Here is a 15,028-nt window from a genome sequence, read left to right as displayed (position 1 = left end):
CAAACTATGAGGTAAACTAGTTTATCTCGCGGGGAACACTGCCGCCATCAAAGTTTACCTCGTGAGAGGACTTGATTTCGATGTATACCCACCGCACAGGGGAAGAAGAGAGAGACTTGGATAATGGTGGAGCCCACTTTTTTCAACCAAGCACAATCATTTTTTTGTTTTTTTATACAACCCCCCCCCCCCAGCCAACAATTAAATAACTCACCAATTAAAATCAACCACCTCTACCAAACTTGTGCCCCCACGCCGGTCGAATCCATCAAGCCCCTCTCCCACGGCATCCCCCCCCACACACACACATTCCGGTGTGATCTTAGTTTCTACAAATATCTTGTTCAATAATATTTCAATTTTCTTTTTGATATCGTTTTTAAGAGGCAAACAAAATACCATCATCGTTTACTTTGGTTTCCTCTGCGTTAATAATTGTCTTATTTTTCGAAACGGGTTAGTAATTATTTTATACTGCATAGATTTATAAGCGTACAAAGAATCTTTTATCTAGAGAAAAACACAAAGAATGAACGTAACTCTTATTGGTCTCTATATACCGTTACACCATAAAGGTCACGAGATACTAGGTCCGAATTGGGTCATACATACAAATTTCAACAATTAAAATAATTTTATTTAATAAATGATTAAATTATCTCTAAAGTTAAAAGTTCTCCTTGTGAAAGTCAAATTTGGTGCTAGTCTTGTGAGAAAAGTCAGCAGCAAGTTGTTTCAACTCTTTGACTGGCGCTGGTGCTCCACAATAAAATACCCCTGTAATTTAAAAAACAAAATGTTATATAAGATTTTATGGCGCAACACACATTCGGTAAAGGGTCAAAATGGGTTAATGTAATATATGTTTGGTTGAACCGGCGGACCCACTCATCCAGGCTTGTTTGGTTTGTCGTTTTTCAAAACGGAAGCTAAAGGCACGATCCATAAATTTTGTCAAAACTGGTTGAACCGGCCCGTATTTAATTTGACAATTGTATAATTTTCATAAAACTTGAATAATAGAAGAAAAACTCACCTATACGTTGACCGTTGTGAGTAAGAGCAATCCGCTTATAAACGCTTCTCCAATTGGGCTTTGCAAAGTGAGACTTGACCCGAGTACCCGAAATCACATCAACACCATTTTTGGCATGATTTAGCGACTGAAGCATCGTGATCAAAGCGGATCTAGCATCACCTTCTTCGTAAACACTTGTGCAATAGTTATGCATCTCGATCACACCATCGTGATCAATTTCCGCAACCTCGTTCATCACCCCTTTAAACCAATCAAACGACCCTTGTTCCCTTGTGACCCAATAGAAGTAAGCCCGTGTAGTCTTGAAGTTGCTCGCGGAGTTCTTTTTCGACTGTGGTGACATTGGCGGCATTGCATTGTTGTTGCCGCTCTCCAAAGCCTCGTCTTCCTCTTGTTTCGCTTTCATGTTGTTCACGATGTCTTTAACGATACTGATCATAGGGGTTGCACCAATGCCTAACCCGACTAGCAACACTACGTCATATTTCTTGTAGTCTTGTGCTGGTGCACCATATGGCCCGTCGATTAGAACCTTTGGGAAACTGTAATTTGATCAAAAGAGTTAGGAATCGTGTCGGTTATTTTTTATTAACAACTGTTGTTGTTGATGGTTTAATAACGCGATATAATTGTAACAATGAGAACTTACCTCGGGTTGTCTCCTTGGTTATCGGCTCTTAGGAGTCCACTTTTACCGTTAGCTGGTGGTTGGCATACCTACACACGACCAAAATCGAGTCAGTTAAAAAGGAAACGGGTTATGTTTTATGACTAACAGGCCAAACACGTGATACGACAACAAAACTATCGCGACAATTTCTAACGCTTTTGTGACAAGTTATGCGGTTTTGGGTCGGAAATGTTTGTAATGGCTTAGCCAAGATACCTTTGTATGCAAAAACTTCTTATATAACTTTGGTCATAAAATTTAATTATTATTAAAACTATATAACATTATTAAAACTACACTATTTTGTCGCTCAAACACGTACCTGAGAGAAGACATTTTTTAGTTGTCGGGTCCAGTCACCAAGGGTTCGGATATGCACACTTAAGTAGTCATCTCCTGGTGCTGAAGTTATCGAAAACGGGTGCCTGAGCCGTGATTAAGTCAATTTACAACTTACAAGACATATTTATTTGAAAAACGAACATTTTAAACCCTTTGTACGCACAAGACTCACCATTCAAATGGAGAAACCGCCTTGCAGTTCACAAACATGTACTGCCCACTTTTGTATTTAAAGCCATGAGGCTTCGACATGTGAAGTGCCAACACGTTTCCCGGGTAAACAGCCACCTTCAAAACAAAAAATTATGTCAGTAAAGTGTTTCAGGTCAACCCAATCTGACCCTGTGACATGTGACATGTGACATGCGACATGTGACATGACCACTATGTGATCGTTACCTTTAATATCTGGACAGGCTTGACGCTAGATCTTAACGCCCGGATTAACCTCTCACACATATAAAGCAAAATCGGAACCGCCAAGTACATCCAAGTCTATCATTAAAGAAGAAAACGATAAGTTCAACAATCGCGAAAACGTACACACAAGCGAATCCTATAACGTTTGTTTTTACTCACCGTCTTCTTGTACCATTCTTTCGTGAGGTAAAGTTTGATCCCGTGAACTATGAGCAAAGTATAAACAATAATGAATAGGTGGTGCGAGTACCAAAAGGCGTTAAAACCCGTGAGTTTCTTTAGCGGTTTTGGTAGGTTCAGTCTACCACGCCTTAGCCACGGGGTCGCTAAAGTAAAGGCTATTGCCATTAAAACCACCATCGTGATCCCGGTATACCCTTCTGCTTCCTTCACAAAATGCCAATAGCTATCGGGTTGTTCCCCGAAATATTGAACCATTGGTTCATACTCCTCTTCGGTTGCACTAAGAAGTCGAGGGAAATCACACGCTAAATGCGAAATCGCATGGAGCCCGACTCCAATCATGATCCCGACAGCGATCACCTAGTGTACCAATAGAAGTTAAGTGTGAGATGACATGGAAGTTAATGAATTACAAAGAACATTAAACCTAATACTACTAGATAATTAACTTTCAACGATGAAAACATCATCGCGTGATGTATCCGTCAGTGATCACCGACATATAATCGACAGTTAGTCAAAACCACAAATTATATATACATATATATATATTTATAGTATCTGTCATTATCTCTTGGTGATCACTGACGGCCTCCCCCTTCCATGGGGGGTCAATAACAGATATGTTTGTCGCTGAAAGCCCTCTGTTTTGTTGTGATACGCAAAACATTCACAAGATACTCACTTTGTGGAAATTGAGATTATCATCAAACGGAACCACAACGCCAAGTTTGGTCTTGTTCCTAAGCCAAGTGATGGTGTTTCGACACACGGGTAACAAAATCAAAGCCATGTTTAACTTAAGCGTCTCAGCCGCACCTTTAGCGACACAAACACAGTGCCCCATTACATCAAATCGCTTTATTGAAAACGGGTCGGTTACAAGCACCAAGGAAACTTTTTTTTTTTTGAACAGAAAATTTCATTAAACCACCGACAAGCCCTCAAAGCGAGGACCGCCACAAAAACCACTTACGACATATACAAAGGATTACGAGCCCAATCTTTCCATTCTATACTAACAAACTTAGTCCTATGTTTTAACCATATAAAGGACCAAGATTTAACCAGCGCGACCGCCTCTATCACCGTCGGGTTAGTGTTTTTAAACACTTTTTCATTCCTTAATTTCCAAAGCACCCAACAGGAAATATAAATAATACCTCTAATGATTTTGTTATTCCATTTACCTCCCTGCGACTGATGTTGCATCTCCAGAAGGTCCTTGAAGTCAAAAGCTATTATCGGCCCAGTTCTGCACCAATTCTCCACCGCCATCCACACACCGCACGTAAAATAACAACCTGTGAACAAGTGCATAACATTTTCTTTTCCGGTACCACACAACGGGCACGAGTTGTCCTGAATATCAACCTGCCTTCGGATCAACGCCTCTCTAGTCGGGATACGATCCTTTTCCGCTCTCCACATAAACAGGTTCACTTTAATCGGAATCCAAGTTTCCCATCTCATCGATTGATCGCTCCTGATTTCGGAATCCTCTCTAATCCAATCCTTCACCGATGCCACCGTCATAACATCATTATTTTCTACACCCCAAAACCATCTGTCAACATCCCCTGACAACTGACAATTGTTAAGCAAATAATCAACATCCTGCATCTCCGAAAGCTCCTCAACCGAAGACAAACGCTCTTTCCAATCCGGATTGAAACGCCATTTACCATCGATAAATACCAATCTATCCACCACTAAACATTGCTTATTCCGCTCCAAACTATAAAGCTTCGGCCACTTTCCTTCAGTATAGACAAACCCACCCAACGATCAGACCAAAATTTCACCGCCTCCCCATTCCCCACCTTAGCCGATAACAACTCAAAAAAGTTTTTCCCGTTAACCATACGACCCTCCACCTCCTTAACCATCGAGTTCCAACACCCTTTGAACCTACAATTAGCTGGTAAAAACGTCCACCGACCCTTCCCCCCATGAACCACCTCCACCACTTTACGCCATATACTCTTCGGTTGCATTTTAAATCGCCACGCCCATTTGGCCAAAAGCGCAAAGTTAACATCTCGTAACTTTGTTATATCCAACCCGCCATTTTTCTTAGCCTTTGTAATCGAATTCCAAGCAACCCAACTCATTTTCTTACCTTCGCTAGACCCGCCCACAAAAACTTTCTCATCAACCTTTCAATCTGATCCAACACTTTAACAGGAGCTTTGAATAGAGACAGATAGTATACCGGTAAGCTAGCGAGAACAGACTTAATTAAAATTAACCTCCCTCCCATTGATAACGTCTTGGCCTTCTACGAAGCCAAACGTCTTTTAACCGTGTCAATAACCGAATCCCAGTGACAACATTTATTCATATTAGCTCCCACTTTAACCCCCAGGTAAACAAAGGGAAACTCACCGGTCCTGCAACCCAGAACATTGGCCATCTCCACTACCTCTTCTTTATCTACCCCAATACCAAACAAAGAAGATTTGCTAATATTAATTTTTAGCCCTGAACAAATATGAAACACCCTTAATAATCTCGCCGTTTTCTCGATATTCTCACTGGACCACTCCCCCAATAACACCGCGTCATCCACATAAAGTAAATGAGAAATAGATAGGCTCCTATGGAAGGATCTAAGATCTTTAATCTCCCCCAAATCACAGGCCTTCCTGATTAAACACGAAAAGGCCTCCATGACAATAAGGAATAGAAACGGGGATAGTGGATCCCCCTGTCTAACTCCCTTTTTGTAACACCTCGAAAATTCACGTCCAATAATGTATTGACACGTGTCATAAGCTTTGAACGTGAGAAAGATTTCCTATGAAGGACTAAAGTTGACAAGCAGAGAAAGTATGGGAATATAAGGGTTTAAAATGTCAAAAATAGATAAATATATCTTTTAATAACCCTACAAGATGTTTATACCCTTAAACATGGATCATACGAAGCTAATTGTGAAAGAAAGTGAGGAATTACAAACTGCAGGGGCTAAATGTGTCAACATGTTTAAAGTATACCTCTGAGTGATCTTTTAGCGGACCCGAAGCTTTGTAATGATAAATTATACTCACAAGAATGTGTGATAAAAATTTCACAAGGTTTCGATTAAGTATGAGAAAATTATGACAATATTCGTATGCGAGGGGTTAAAAGCGTCAAACTGCAAAAGTATGTCAATTCGTAAGGTTTTGGACCTTCCAGAATATGACCATGAGTTTAGTATACTCTAATTAACCTTTAGATAGCTTAGATATAGGCTTAGAGGTGTTTGGTGCGCAAAAATAAACTTTTATGTCATGCAGGGACTAAAAGTGTCAAAAAGTGCACAAGTTTGCATTTTCGCGCATATCTTGCATTCTGAATATCCCCGGACACCCAAAAATTTATGTAAGCACTAAAATATTTTATTTTAGTGTTTGGCTTGATAAAATTCCATTCGTCGCGTAATTTGGATCGTCTTTAGCGTCCGTCCGTGTTTCGTCGTAATTAGCCAAACAACGGGACCGTACGACCAAACGAACCGACATCCGACATATTTTTGAGCATGTTTCATGTTCCCTATGCTTAGGCATCATTGTAGAGCCTTAAAAATGGTTTAACAGGCCTCAAATGTGTCAGGAATAACAACTATCAAGTGCAGGGGCCAAAAGTGACAAGTTCTGAAACTGGCCATGTGCAGGTCAGGTCCTTACGGACCGTATGAGGGACCTTACGGTCCGTAAAGCATTGCCAGCAACCAGAAATTGAAAACCAGCTTTGGTTTTGCTCTTGTCTCTCAATCCTTGATTCTGGGGGTTGGTTTTTGTGCACCCATGGTTTCCTAAATCAGGGGGCACACTTGTAAGGCCAAGATCGAATCACGTTTATCGATGAACGATCCTAACAGTTTTCAAAAACCTATAAATACCCCCCCTTGTTTTGGGTTTCACTTGCACCATTCATTCCATTCTGAATTCTCTGCAATCTTTGAGGGTCTTGAGCTTCTTGAGAACCTCTTTCAAGTCCTTTGGACTTTTGTAAGTGATTCCTTTCATGCTTAGTTATTTGTTTAGCGTTTAAACCGAAAGTCAAGCGTTATCGATAAACACTTTGACTTCTAATCGGTTGAGCCATGGTTCGCGTTGAACATGGCTACGTGATCGTAATTAGGTAGGTGTTTAACCCTCTAAAGGGCATCTCCTAATTACCACGTTTACTTAGTTTAATTGTCGGGTCAAATTAAAGTCAATCGGGTTTGTTTTAAATAAAATTCACAACTAATAATATGAAAGTCATAAAATCAGTTTTGTCACTTTAATGACTTGGTAAATATTAGTTGATCATGTCTAAACATGATTCAACCCGACAATTCTAAGTATAGGCTCGGTTCGCAACCGAAAGTCGCAAGGTTTGACCTTTGCTTTGACTTTCAGTTCTGACCCGAATTAGCTTGAGTATATTTATGCCTTAGGGTCCTTTGTGATCATGTTATATGATAGTATAACCTCCCAAAGTTATACTACTTGGTTCTTTAGAATTAAAGACCATCGCATATTTCCATAATGCCTAAATGTGACCATAATGCCCTTTAGTGTTAAAACGAGATTTTTGAAGATGTGAAAGGACTAAAACCTTTATTACTAATCTATAAGCATGTCCATAAAATTTCACATCAGTTTGAGGTCTAGATTAGGAGATATGCTCATTAGCGTAATTAAGAAGCTTTTCGGTAAATAAACCGTACGATTAGCATATGGCCTATCTAAACCCAATTGTTGATACCAAACTTATTACCCACTGATGTAATATAATATTTTGGGATTATTGAAGATTTTTATTTATTTTTAGGCTGATCGTAACCTAGAGTTCTAAGCTTGATTCGGTAATTGCTGGTTTTGCCCTTTTAGGCTAGAAAATGAGTTTTACAAAACCTTTTGACCCCAAACCTTTTTATACGGATCTAATATGATAAATAAAGTATTTTGAGCCTTCTAGAATAATAAAAATATTAGCTTCCCTTTTAGAACCCGGAAATAACTCAAAATCACCGATTTAAGCGTTTTTAACGCATAGTATATATTAAAACCATTTTAGGTGTATAAGACTTGATACCTACTGATGTCTTAAGTAAACTTTCATACTTTAACAGTAAGCAAAAGTCTTAAACTCAGAATTCTAGTTTTGACCTTTTTAAGCCTATGTGAAATTACCAAAATGCCCTTAAGATGCATAGTTTGGTTATAAGTGATAAATTTCACGTATAGGTTATACCCTACTGATGTAACTTAGTAAATTAAGTATTTTTACTGATATAATCAGACCCGAAACTCAGATTTCTATTTAACTTTTTTTATAACCTTTAAAATGACCAAAATACCCCTATGGGGCATAAATTGGTTTTAAACTCGTTTTGGGCATAATGGAAGATATCCTACTGATATCACAACATATCAAAGGCATATTAACTTATGGAACATGTTCATGACTCTTATGGTTACCCGTTACGCATGTTTCGCATTCGGATCGGCCTATGTGACTAGTTTGCATATATAAGCCGAAACGGGTCAAACCAAATCGTTTTTGTCTCAATATTCAGAATGTGTTTAAGTTACCCGTATTAAACAAGTATACAAGCTTGTTGGGTCAAAACCACATTCTAAGCCGGTCTTCGCGTCATCATGCGTTTGAACTGTGCCTTCCTTTGAAAACTAACCGGTCTAAAGCTTAGGCTAAATTAAAGACCCGTTAGGATTCTAATAGGTTATTAAAACCTTCGTTCCAGATTAGGAGCCCAGTAAAAGCTATCTGTACTTTCTGATTTGATATACGGCTGGGATTGAATTTATATTCAGCTCAGGTAAATACTCTTAACTTATTTTCCCTATACGGGCTTGGGATACGGTGCTATAAAAGTACCGCTTGGTCGGGTGTATGTAGTCATTTAAATTGGATTGTGATTGATGTATTTGCATAACCTGTTTGATATGTATTATTTGGTGTATGGCCCTTGGGGGTTAAATGACCATGTCCCGGATATCCTTGGCATCATTCATGAAATGGCCACGACCTAAGCACGGGGTGTAGGCGTACACCTGACAGCTGCATTATGTAAAAACTGGTATCCCACTATAAGGAATCGACCTTGTGGGCATTATACCTGTGGCGTGTCAGTTAACTTAAGTCCGGCTCTACAAACCGGCCCTAATGGACGACAAATGAGTAAAACTGTATACAAGATTATTTTGAATAATTGTCCCAAGTTATAAAATATTTTTGCCGAAGTGCATTTAAATCAATTTTCAAACTCTTTTCAAAATGAGTCAGTTAAGTTGTATTTACCAGTGCAAACTGACGTATTTTCCAAAAAGGCTAAGTGCAGGTGCTAGACGAAATAGGCTGGCTACTCCAGGCATCATTACTCAAGTCTCGCAAGCTTTAGATGTCAAAGTCTGTTGAACAGTTTTCTTTTTTTGATCCGCCTGTGGATCTGTTTCGACTGTGTTGTAATACTCAAACATTACATTTTGTTCAGTTGAAATAAATCTATATCTTTTGCTTCCGCTGTGCATTTATATGTTGTGTTGTTTGACTATGATGATATCAATGACGTCACGATACTCCCCACCGGGCCCACCGGTGACACGTGGAAAATAGGGGTGTGACACTTTTGGCACTGAAAATCATAAGTAGGAGACTCGTTGACCAAGACAGCCGATCTAGCTGACCCAAGAATACCTTTTATCCCAAGACACAATCTGTTCGGGAACCCCAATTGCCTCATCATTGACAGAAGGAAGCCCCAATTAACATTGTCGTGTGCTTTTTCGAAGTCTATTTTCAGCAAAAATCCTTGTCTCTCTGTCTTCTTTAACCAACCAAACAACTCGTTAATGATAAGAGGGCCATCCAAAATAAATCTATCTTTGAGAAACATTGTCTGTGTCTCCGAAATAATCTTTCCCAACGACTCCTTCACCCTGGCTGCTAGCACTTTCGAAATAACTTTGCTGATAACCCCCACCAAAGTGATAGGTCTATAATCTTTAAGCTCGACCGGGGAAGTAATCTTCGGAATCAACGTAATAAACGAGGTACTACAACCTCTACTAATCTCACCCGTGTCATAAAAAGAATTGAACAAGTTGAAGAAATCCTCTTCTAACACGTCCTAAAAATGTTTTATAAACTTGAAATTAAACCCATCTGGACCCGGGGCTTTATCAGAGCCACAATCAAAAACCGCCTCCTTTATCTCCTCTTTAGAAAACGGCCTGACTAGCTTATCAGCATCCTCACTCGAAATAACTTTACACCCATCACACATTAACTCCGGTCTTCTCCCAAATCTTTCAGAGAAATGATTCCTGAAGAATTTTAAAACTTCCCTCTTGACCAGACTCGGCTTCGTAATCCACTGACCATCTATACTAAGGCCCGGAATGTCATTAACCGCTTTCCTCCCATTCACCATCCTATGGAAATAAGCTGAGTTCTCATCTCCACTCGACGCCCAACCCACACGAGATTTCTGTTGCAAATACCTAGTTTTCCATTGCTCAATCTGCATGACTTCTTTCTTACACTCTTCCCAGATCCACACCTCTTCTTCCTCTAACTCCCTATCCTCCAAAATTCGCTCTAATCTTTGAATATCGCTTTTACAATTTTCTAGTAAATCTCCTTCCTTTCTCACTATCTCATCCCGCCAAATTTTAATAGCCTCCCGAACACACTTTAACTTACCTGAAATCACCATATCCGGTCTTCCGTCAATCGAGCAATCCAAAATCGCCTTCCTAACCACATTTTGACACCCCTCTCTCCCGAGCCAAGAATTGAACCAACGAAAAGGTTTATACCCGAAGTTCACATCAACCAAAGTTAACAACAGAGGAGAGTGATCCGACAACCCACGCGACAAAGCTCTAAGACACGCCCTAGGCCATCTGTTAAATTTTTTTTGACTAACCAGCACCCTGTCTATTTTACTCAATTTAACAACCCCTTCCACCACAACCGCGTAAGTAAACTTATTACCCCTCATACAATACTCATGGAGATCCACCTCATCAATAAACAAATTAAAATCCGATGCCGCCATATGATTAAATCTGGAGTTCCTCCTATCTTCTGGCCTACGAACGACGTTAAAGTCCCCCAAGACTACCCACAAACCTTGATTGTTATTCATCACTGTTTTTAATTTAACCCACAGATCCCTTTTCGCCACTACATTTTGAGGGGCATAAACATTTAAAATATTAAGAATCGAACCATCCTCAACCAACACACCCGACGTAAGTAAATAATTGGCATTACACTCAGCCGAAATCTTCTTAAATACTTTAGAATTCCAAATGCTAATAATACCACCTGACTTACCCGAAGCTTCCACCATATCGAAATCCAACACCCCCCTCCCCCAACAAGAAGAACAATCAAACACCTCCCTGTCCGAAATCTTAGACTCTTGAATGGCTAAAAAATCCACCCCATTATTGACCCTCAATTCTTTAACCCACCTCTGTTTCCCTTGCACCCCCAAACCCCTAGCATTAATAGAGATGAAATTCATTGTTTACCTGTTTGTACACCTTCCTCCTCCACTATGCTGGTAACCAAATTACGAAAATCATTCAACTGTACCCCCATAGCCATCCCCATTTTAATGGTTTTCTCCACTTCCTCCGAAACTTCCTGAATCCCTCCCTTCTGCGTCTCTTGTTCCGAACGCTGTTCCTGTTCCGCAGCAGCAATAACGGAGTTGCCGCTACCTCCACCCCCCTCACATCTGATCCCCTCACTGTCACTTGTATTCGCCCTCTCGGTATTATCCAACATATCTTGTAAATTATCCTTAGACGACCCTACACCCCCTTCTTGACCACTATCATTAACCGCCTCTTGAATCACCTCATCTATCTGCTGTAGACCCAATAAAACATCTAGCCCAAAAGGATCCAATCCATTGGGGTCCAAATCCAATCTAGCCCTTTTTCTTAAACTGGGCCTAGTGTCTACCGAAACCAACTTGGGCTGTACCTGGCCCACTCTCGATTTACTCCCCTTCTTAGAATTATTTTTGACCTTTATACCCTGAGGTCTATTGCCTTTTTCCACGTTATACCCTTCGGACCTATTCCCCCCAAACGGTACCCCACTTTCCATACTCCCCTCCCTACAAAACTGACTAACTTTGGAACCTTCACCAACTTTCCAAAAATCAGATTGAACATGCATAATATTTTCCATAACCGGCGACGTAGATTTCGGCTTTTCCAACATAACATAAGTAACGGGTAAATCAGTAAAATCACCCACCTTCTCTTGATTCCGGTTAACCGGAGCTGCCGTAACCTCACCTTGACGTTGAACTCGGTATATCGACGACTCCTTTTCCGACTCATGTTCTTGCTGATTGTTACTCTGATCTGTCTCCACACCTCCATCCTTAGACAGAAAATCTGGAGCCCAATCACCTACTTCCTCCGATACCCACACTCTATACCTTCGACCTCTCCATTGTAGGACTATCTCCTCCTGAATTCTTTTCCCTTCCGATACCAACACCCCTACATAATCATATGACAAATCCGCATCCGAGGCCTCGTGCATTCCTCCCTTCACTACCTTGCCAAACTTCTCTCCTATTCTGTTAATCACTCCGTTATCCAGAAGGTGCAGTGGAATTCCTTGTACCCTTAACCACGCTATTCTCTCGAACGAAATAGTTTGACCTGCCCACTTCTCTACCGAGTGAAACACCTCTCCTTTCTCTTTCGACATGACCGAAAACTTATCGACTTCTTCATCACTATTAAAGGACACCAGTAAACACAAACCTCCTACGTATTGAACTACTCCTGCTCCAGCCATCATCTCTCTAACTATTCCTTCAGTATCCTTAAGTGCTTTGAAATCCTTCACCCTAACAATCACAGCCTTTCCTTTCCCAATATCTGACATTATAAAATCATCCTGAATCATTATTATTTTCTCCTCCTTTGTCTCGGCCGTCCTACCCAATATAGCATCTTTGAATGATCTCACTCCTACCAAGCCACCCCCTTTGATCTCCTTCCCCATATTTGGACCTCCATACCTCCCCGATGTACTCTTTGTTTTTGTCTTCTCCCCTTGTCTCCTATTAATCTCCCCGTCCTCTAACGTGAACCTAGCCACATTAAAGCATAGTTTAAACTCCCCCATCCTTATTTCCGACAACTGTCTCTCGATTACACCCTTATCCTTAACATCCAGCAATGATACAAACCCAAATCGGTTACCCAACTTATTCCTCTTCCTTGCTATATAGATATCGAAAATCTCTGCATGAACGCGAACCACACCTGCTAAATCCATCCCGCTGCATCGATCTGGAAGATTTGATACAAAATACTTCGTCAGCCGCCTTTGTATTGCCTCCGGAATAGGTTTCCGGCGATCTCCCATATTTTTCGCCCTTGTTTTTTCTTCTTTTTGCCCCAAGGAAACTGAAAACATAAACAAATAAATAAAAAATGTAGTGTTATTACAAAAAGTTTCAGTAAAAACATTATAAAAAGTTATTTACATGCAATAAAAAAAAACATGATTATTTCCATACCTAAAAATGATCTCACCAAAACGTTATATATTATCCAAGACATAATGATAAAAAATTGATTTAAAAGTTTGACAAATTTATATTTAAAGCAGTTAAAAAAGTAAAGTGAGCTAAAAAATGGGCCAACTTAAAACATGTGGAACTTTTGATTGGTTTGAAGTTATGGGTTGACATGATTTTTTTTGAAGGGCTATGGGTTGACATGGTATGAACAGAAACAGTCTTAACAAACGTTATGACAAATGGCATTGATGATTTACCCCAACTTTCAGACCATAATTTCTTTACCTAAAGCCCACATTTGACTTTGACTATTTCCTTCAATATGTGTCTATTTATTGATTTTGTTTTACAGAGAAAAGATCAAATAGGAAGTTAATTTTCGTTAGGAATGATAGGAAGCCATAGGATTATGACATGTGGCAAATTTTAAAATAAAGAGAAAGGGTATTTTAGTCAATCCAACTCCTTCTTCTTCCTTTTTCAAAACCCAGTAAATTCAAAAACCCACCATTTTCAAAACCCACCATCTTCAACTATTTCTTCACTTTCTATCTCAATAATCACTACATTATAGTGCGATTTTCATCACCAATCAATGATTCAGAACCCGATCAACGTGTTCTTCAGTTTTTTTTTTTAAGAAAACCCAGTTTAATTTCATAAAAAAATCTCGTTTTTTCCGGTGATTTTGGAGATAATCACTCGATTCGTTCGATTCGAGCGTTGATAAGTGTTTCTATCATTCAAATTTCGTCAATTGATGAAGAAATCGGCTTCGATCCATGTAAGAAATTCTTTAATTTCAGTTTCACGATCTGGGTTTTTTATTTAGTCATTGCGTTTTACGATCTTTGCGGGGGTCCGGGGGCGGCAGCCCCCGGTAGCGGGGTCCCAGGGGCGACAGCCCCTGGCTGGGGTCCAGGTCAGCTTGGAAATTTTTTTTTTCGATTAAATTGCTGTACTAAAAACGCATCAGAAAAATTAATTTTCCAAAAATTGGCTCATTTCGAAGACAATAATTCGTAGACAATTCAGACAGTTTTATGTGTCCATTGCGTTTTAGAAATAAGAGAGTTTTATGTGGTTTCTGGCTATTGCGTTTTAGAAAAAAAACACATTTTTAAGTGTTTTTAGTTATTGCGTTTTAGGTAAAACACATTTTTTAGGTGTTTTCAGTCCATTGCGTTTTAGAATGAGTCATTTTTAAGTGTTTCCTGGCCATTGCGTTTTACATATAAGACATTTCTTTGTGTTTTTTGTGCATTGTGTTTTAGGCAAAACACTTTTTTATGTGTTTTCAGTCCATTGCGTTTTAGAAAACAGACATTTTAAGTGTTTTCTGGCCATTGCGTTTTACAAATAAGTCATTTCTTTGTGTTTTTGGTGCATTGCGTTTTAGGTAAAACACTTTTTTATGTGTTTTCTGGCCATTGCGTTTTACAAATAAGACATTTCTGTGTGTTTTCTGGCCATTGCGTTTTACAAATAAGTCATTTCTTTGTGTTTTTTGTGCATTGCGTTTTAGAAAAATGTCACTTTTTAGGGTTTTTTTTTCATTGCGTTTTACGTAACTGGTGGTTTTCTATTGCGTTTTACGCAACTGGGTTTTAATTTTTTTTTTTTAAATATAGCAATAGTATACTCGTTTTTTTGGTGCAATTTTTATAAAAAAATAATGTCGTATGAAAGAGTTATTAACGTTTAAAAAATGGGGGGGGGGGGAATTGGAGGAGAGAGAAACTATTGGCTTGGATTGACTAGAATGCCCTTGAACAAACTCACGCGCCTCTTTTCTTCCTTTCAA

The 15,028-nt window shown here is 39.4% G+C and overlaps 2 protein-coding genes across 2 annotated transcripts; both read right to left on the bottom strand.

The window, feature by feature from the left end:
- Positions 1-530: 530 nt before the first annotated feature.
- On the bottom strand, positions 531-3,501 carry LOC110941781 (respiratory burst oxidase homolog protein C). Its single transcript, XM_022183445.2, has 8 exons — positions 3,340-3,501; positions 2,631-3,014; positions 2,451-2,546; positions 2,224-2,339; positions 2,032-2,134; positions 1,689-1,756; positions 1,037-1,581; positions 531-777 (listed from the first exon to the last, which is right to left on the bottom strand). The coding sequence occupies exons 1-8, from the start codon at positions 3,499-3,501 to the stop codon at positions 668-670; spliced, it is 1,584 nt and encodes a 527-aa protein (XP_022039137.1). The 3' UTR covers positions 531-667.
- A 6,282-nt stretch (positions 3,502-9,783) lies between these two features.
- On the bottom strand, positions 9,784-11,190 carry LOC110943908. Its single transcript, XM_022185639.1, has one exon. The coding sequence runs from the start codon at positions 11,188-11,190 to the stop codon at positions 9,784-9,786; it is 1,407 nt and encodes a 468-aa protein (XP_022041331.1).
- Positions 11,191-15,028: the final 3,838 nt, after the last annotated feature.

The sequence above is a fragment of the Helianthus annuus genome, chromosome 5 (assembly GCF_002127325.2).
Source record: "Helianthus annuus cultivar XRQ/B chromosome 5, HanXRQr2.0-SUNRISE, whole genome shotgun sequence".
Taxonomy (NCBI): Eukaryota; Viridiplantae; Streptophyta; class Magnoliopsida; order Asterales; family Asteraceae; genus Helianthus; species Helianthus annuus.
Note: the sequence above shows the minus strand (reverse complement) of the source record. Positions and strands in the feature narration are given on the sequence as shown.

What these genes read in the sequence shown, in the direction of transcription:
- LOC110941781 (XM_022183445.2), bottom strand. Translation starts at nt 3,501, where the DNA reads ATGGGGCACTGTGTTTGTGTCGCTAAAGGTGCGGCTGAGACGCTTAAG. An exon ending in ATAATCTCAATTTCCACAAA is followed by an intron (nt 3,015 to 3,339) that starts GTGAGTATCTTG and finishes TTGGTACACTAG; the next exon opens with GTGATCGCTGTCGGGATCAT. An exon ending in AACCAAGGAGACAACCCGAG is followed by an intron (nt 1,582 to 1,688) that starts GTAAGTTCTCAT and finishes ATCAAATTACAG; the next exon opens with TTTCCCAAAGGTTCTAATCG.
- LOC110943908 (XM_022185639.1), bottom strand. Translation starts at nt 11,190, where the DNA reads ATGAATTTCATCTCTATTAATGCTAGGGGTTTGGGGGTGCAAGGGAAA.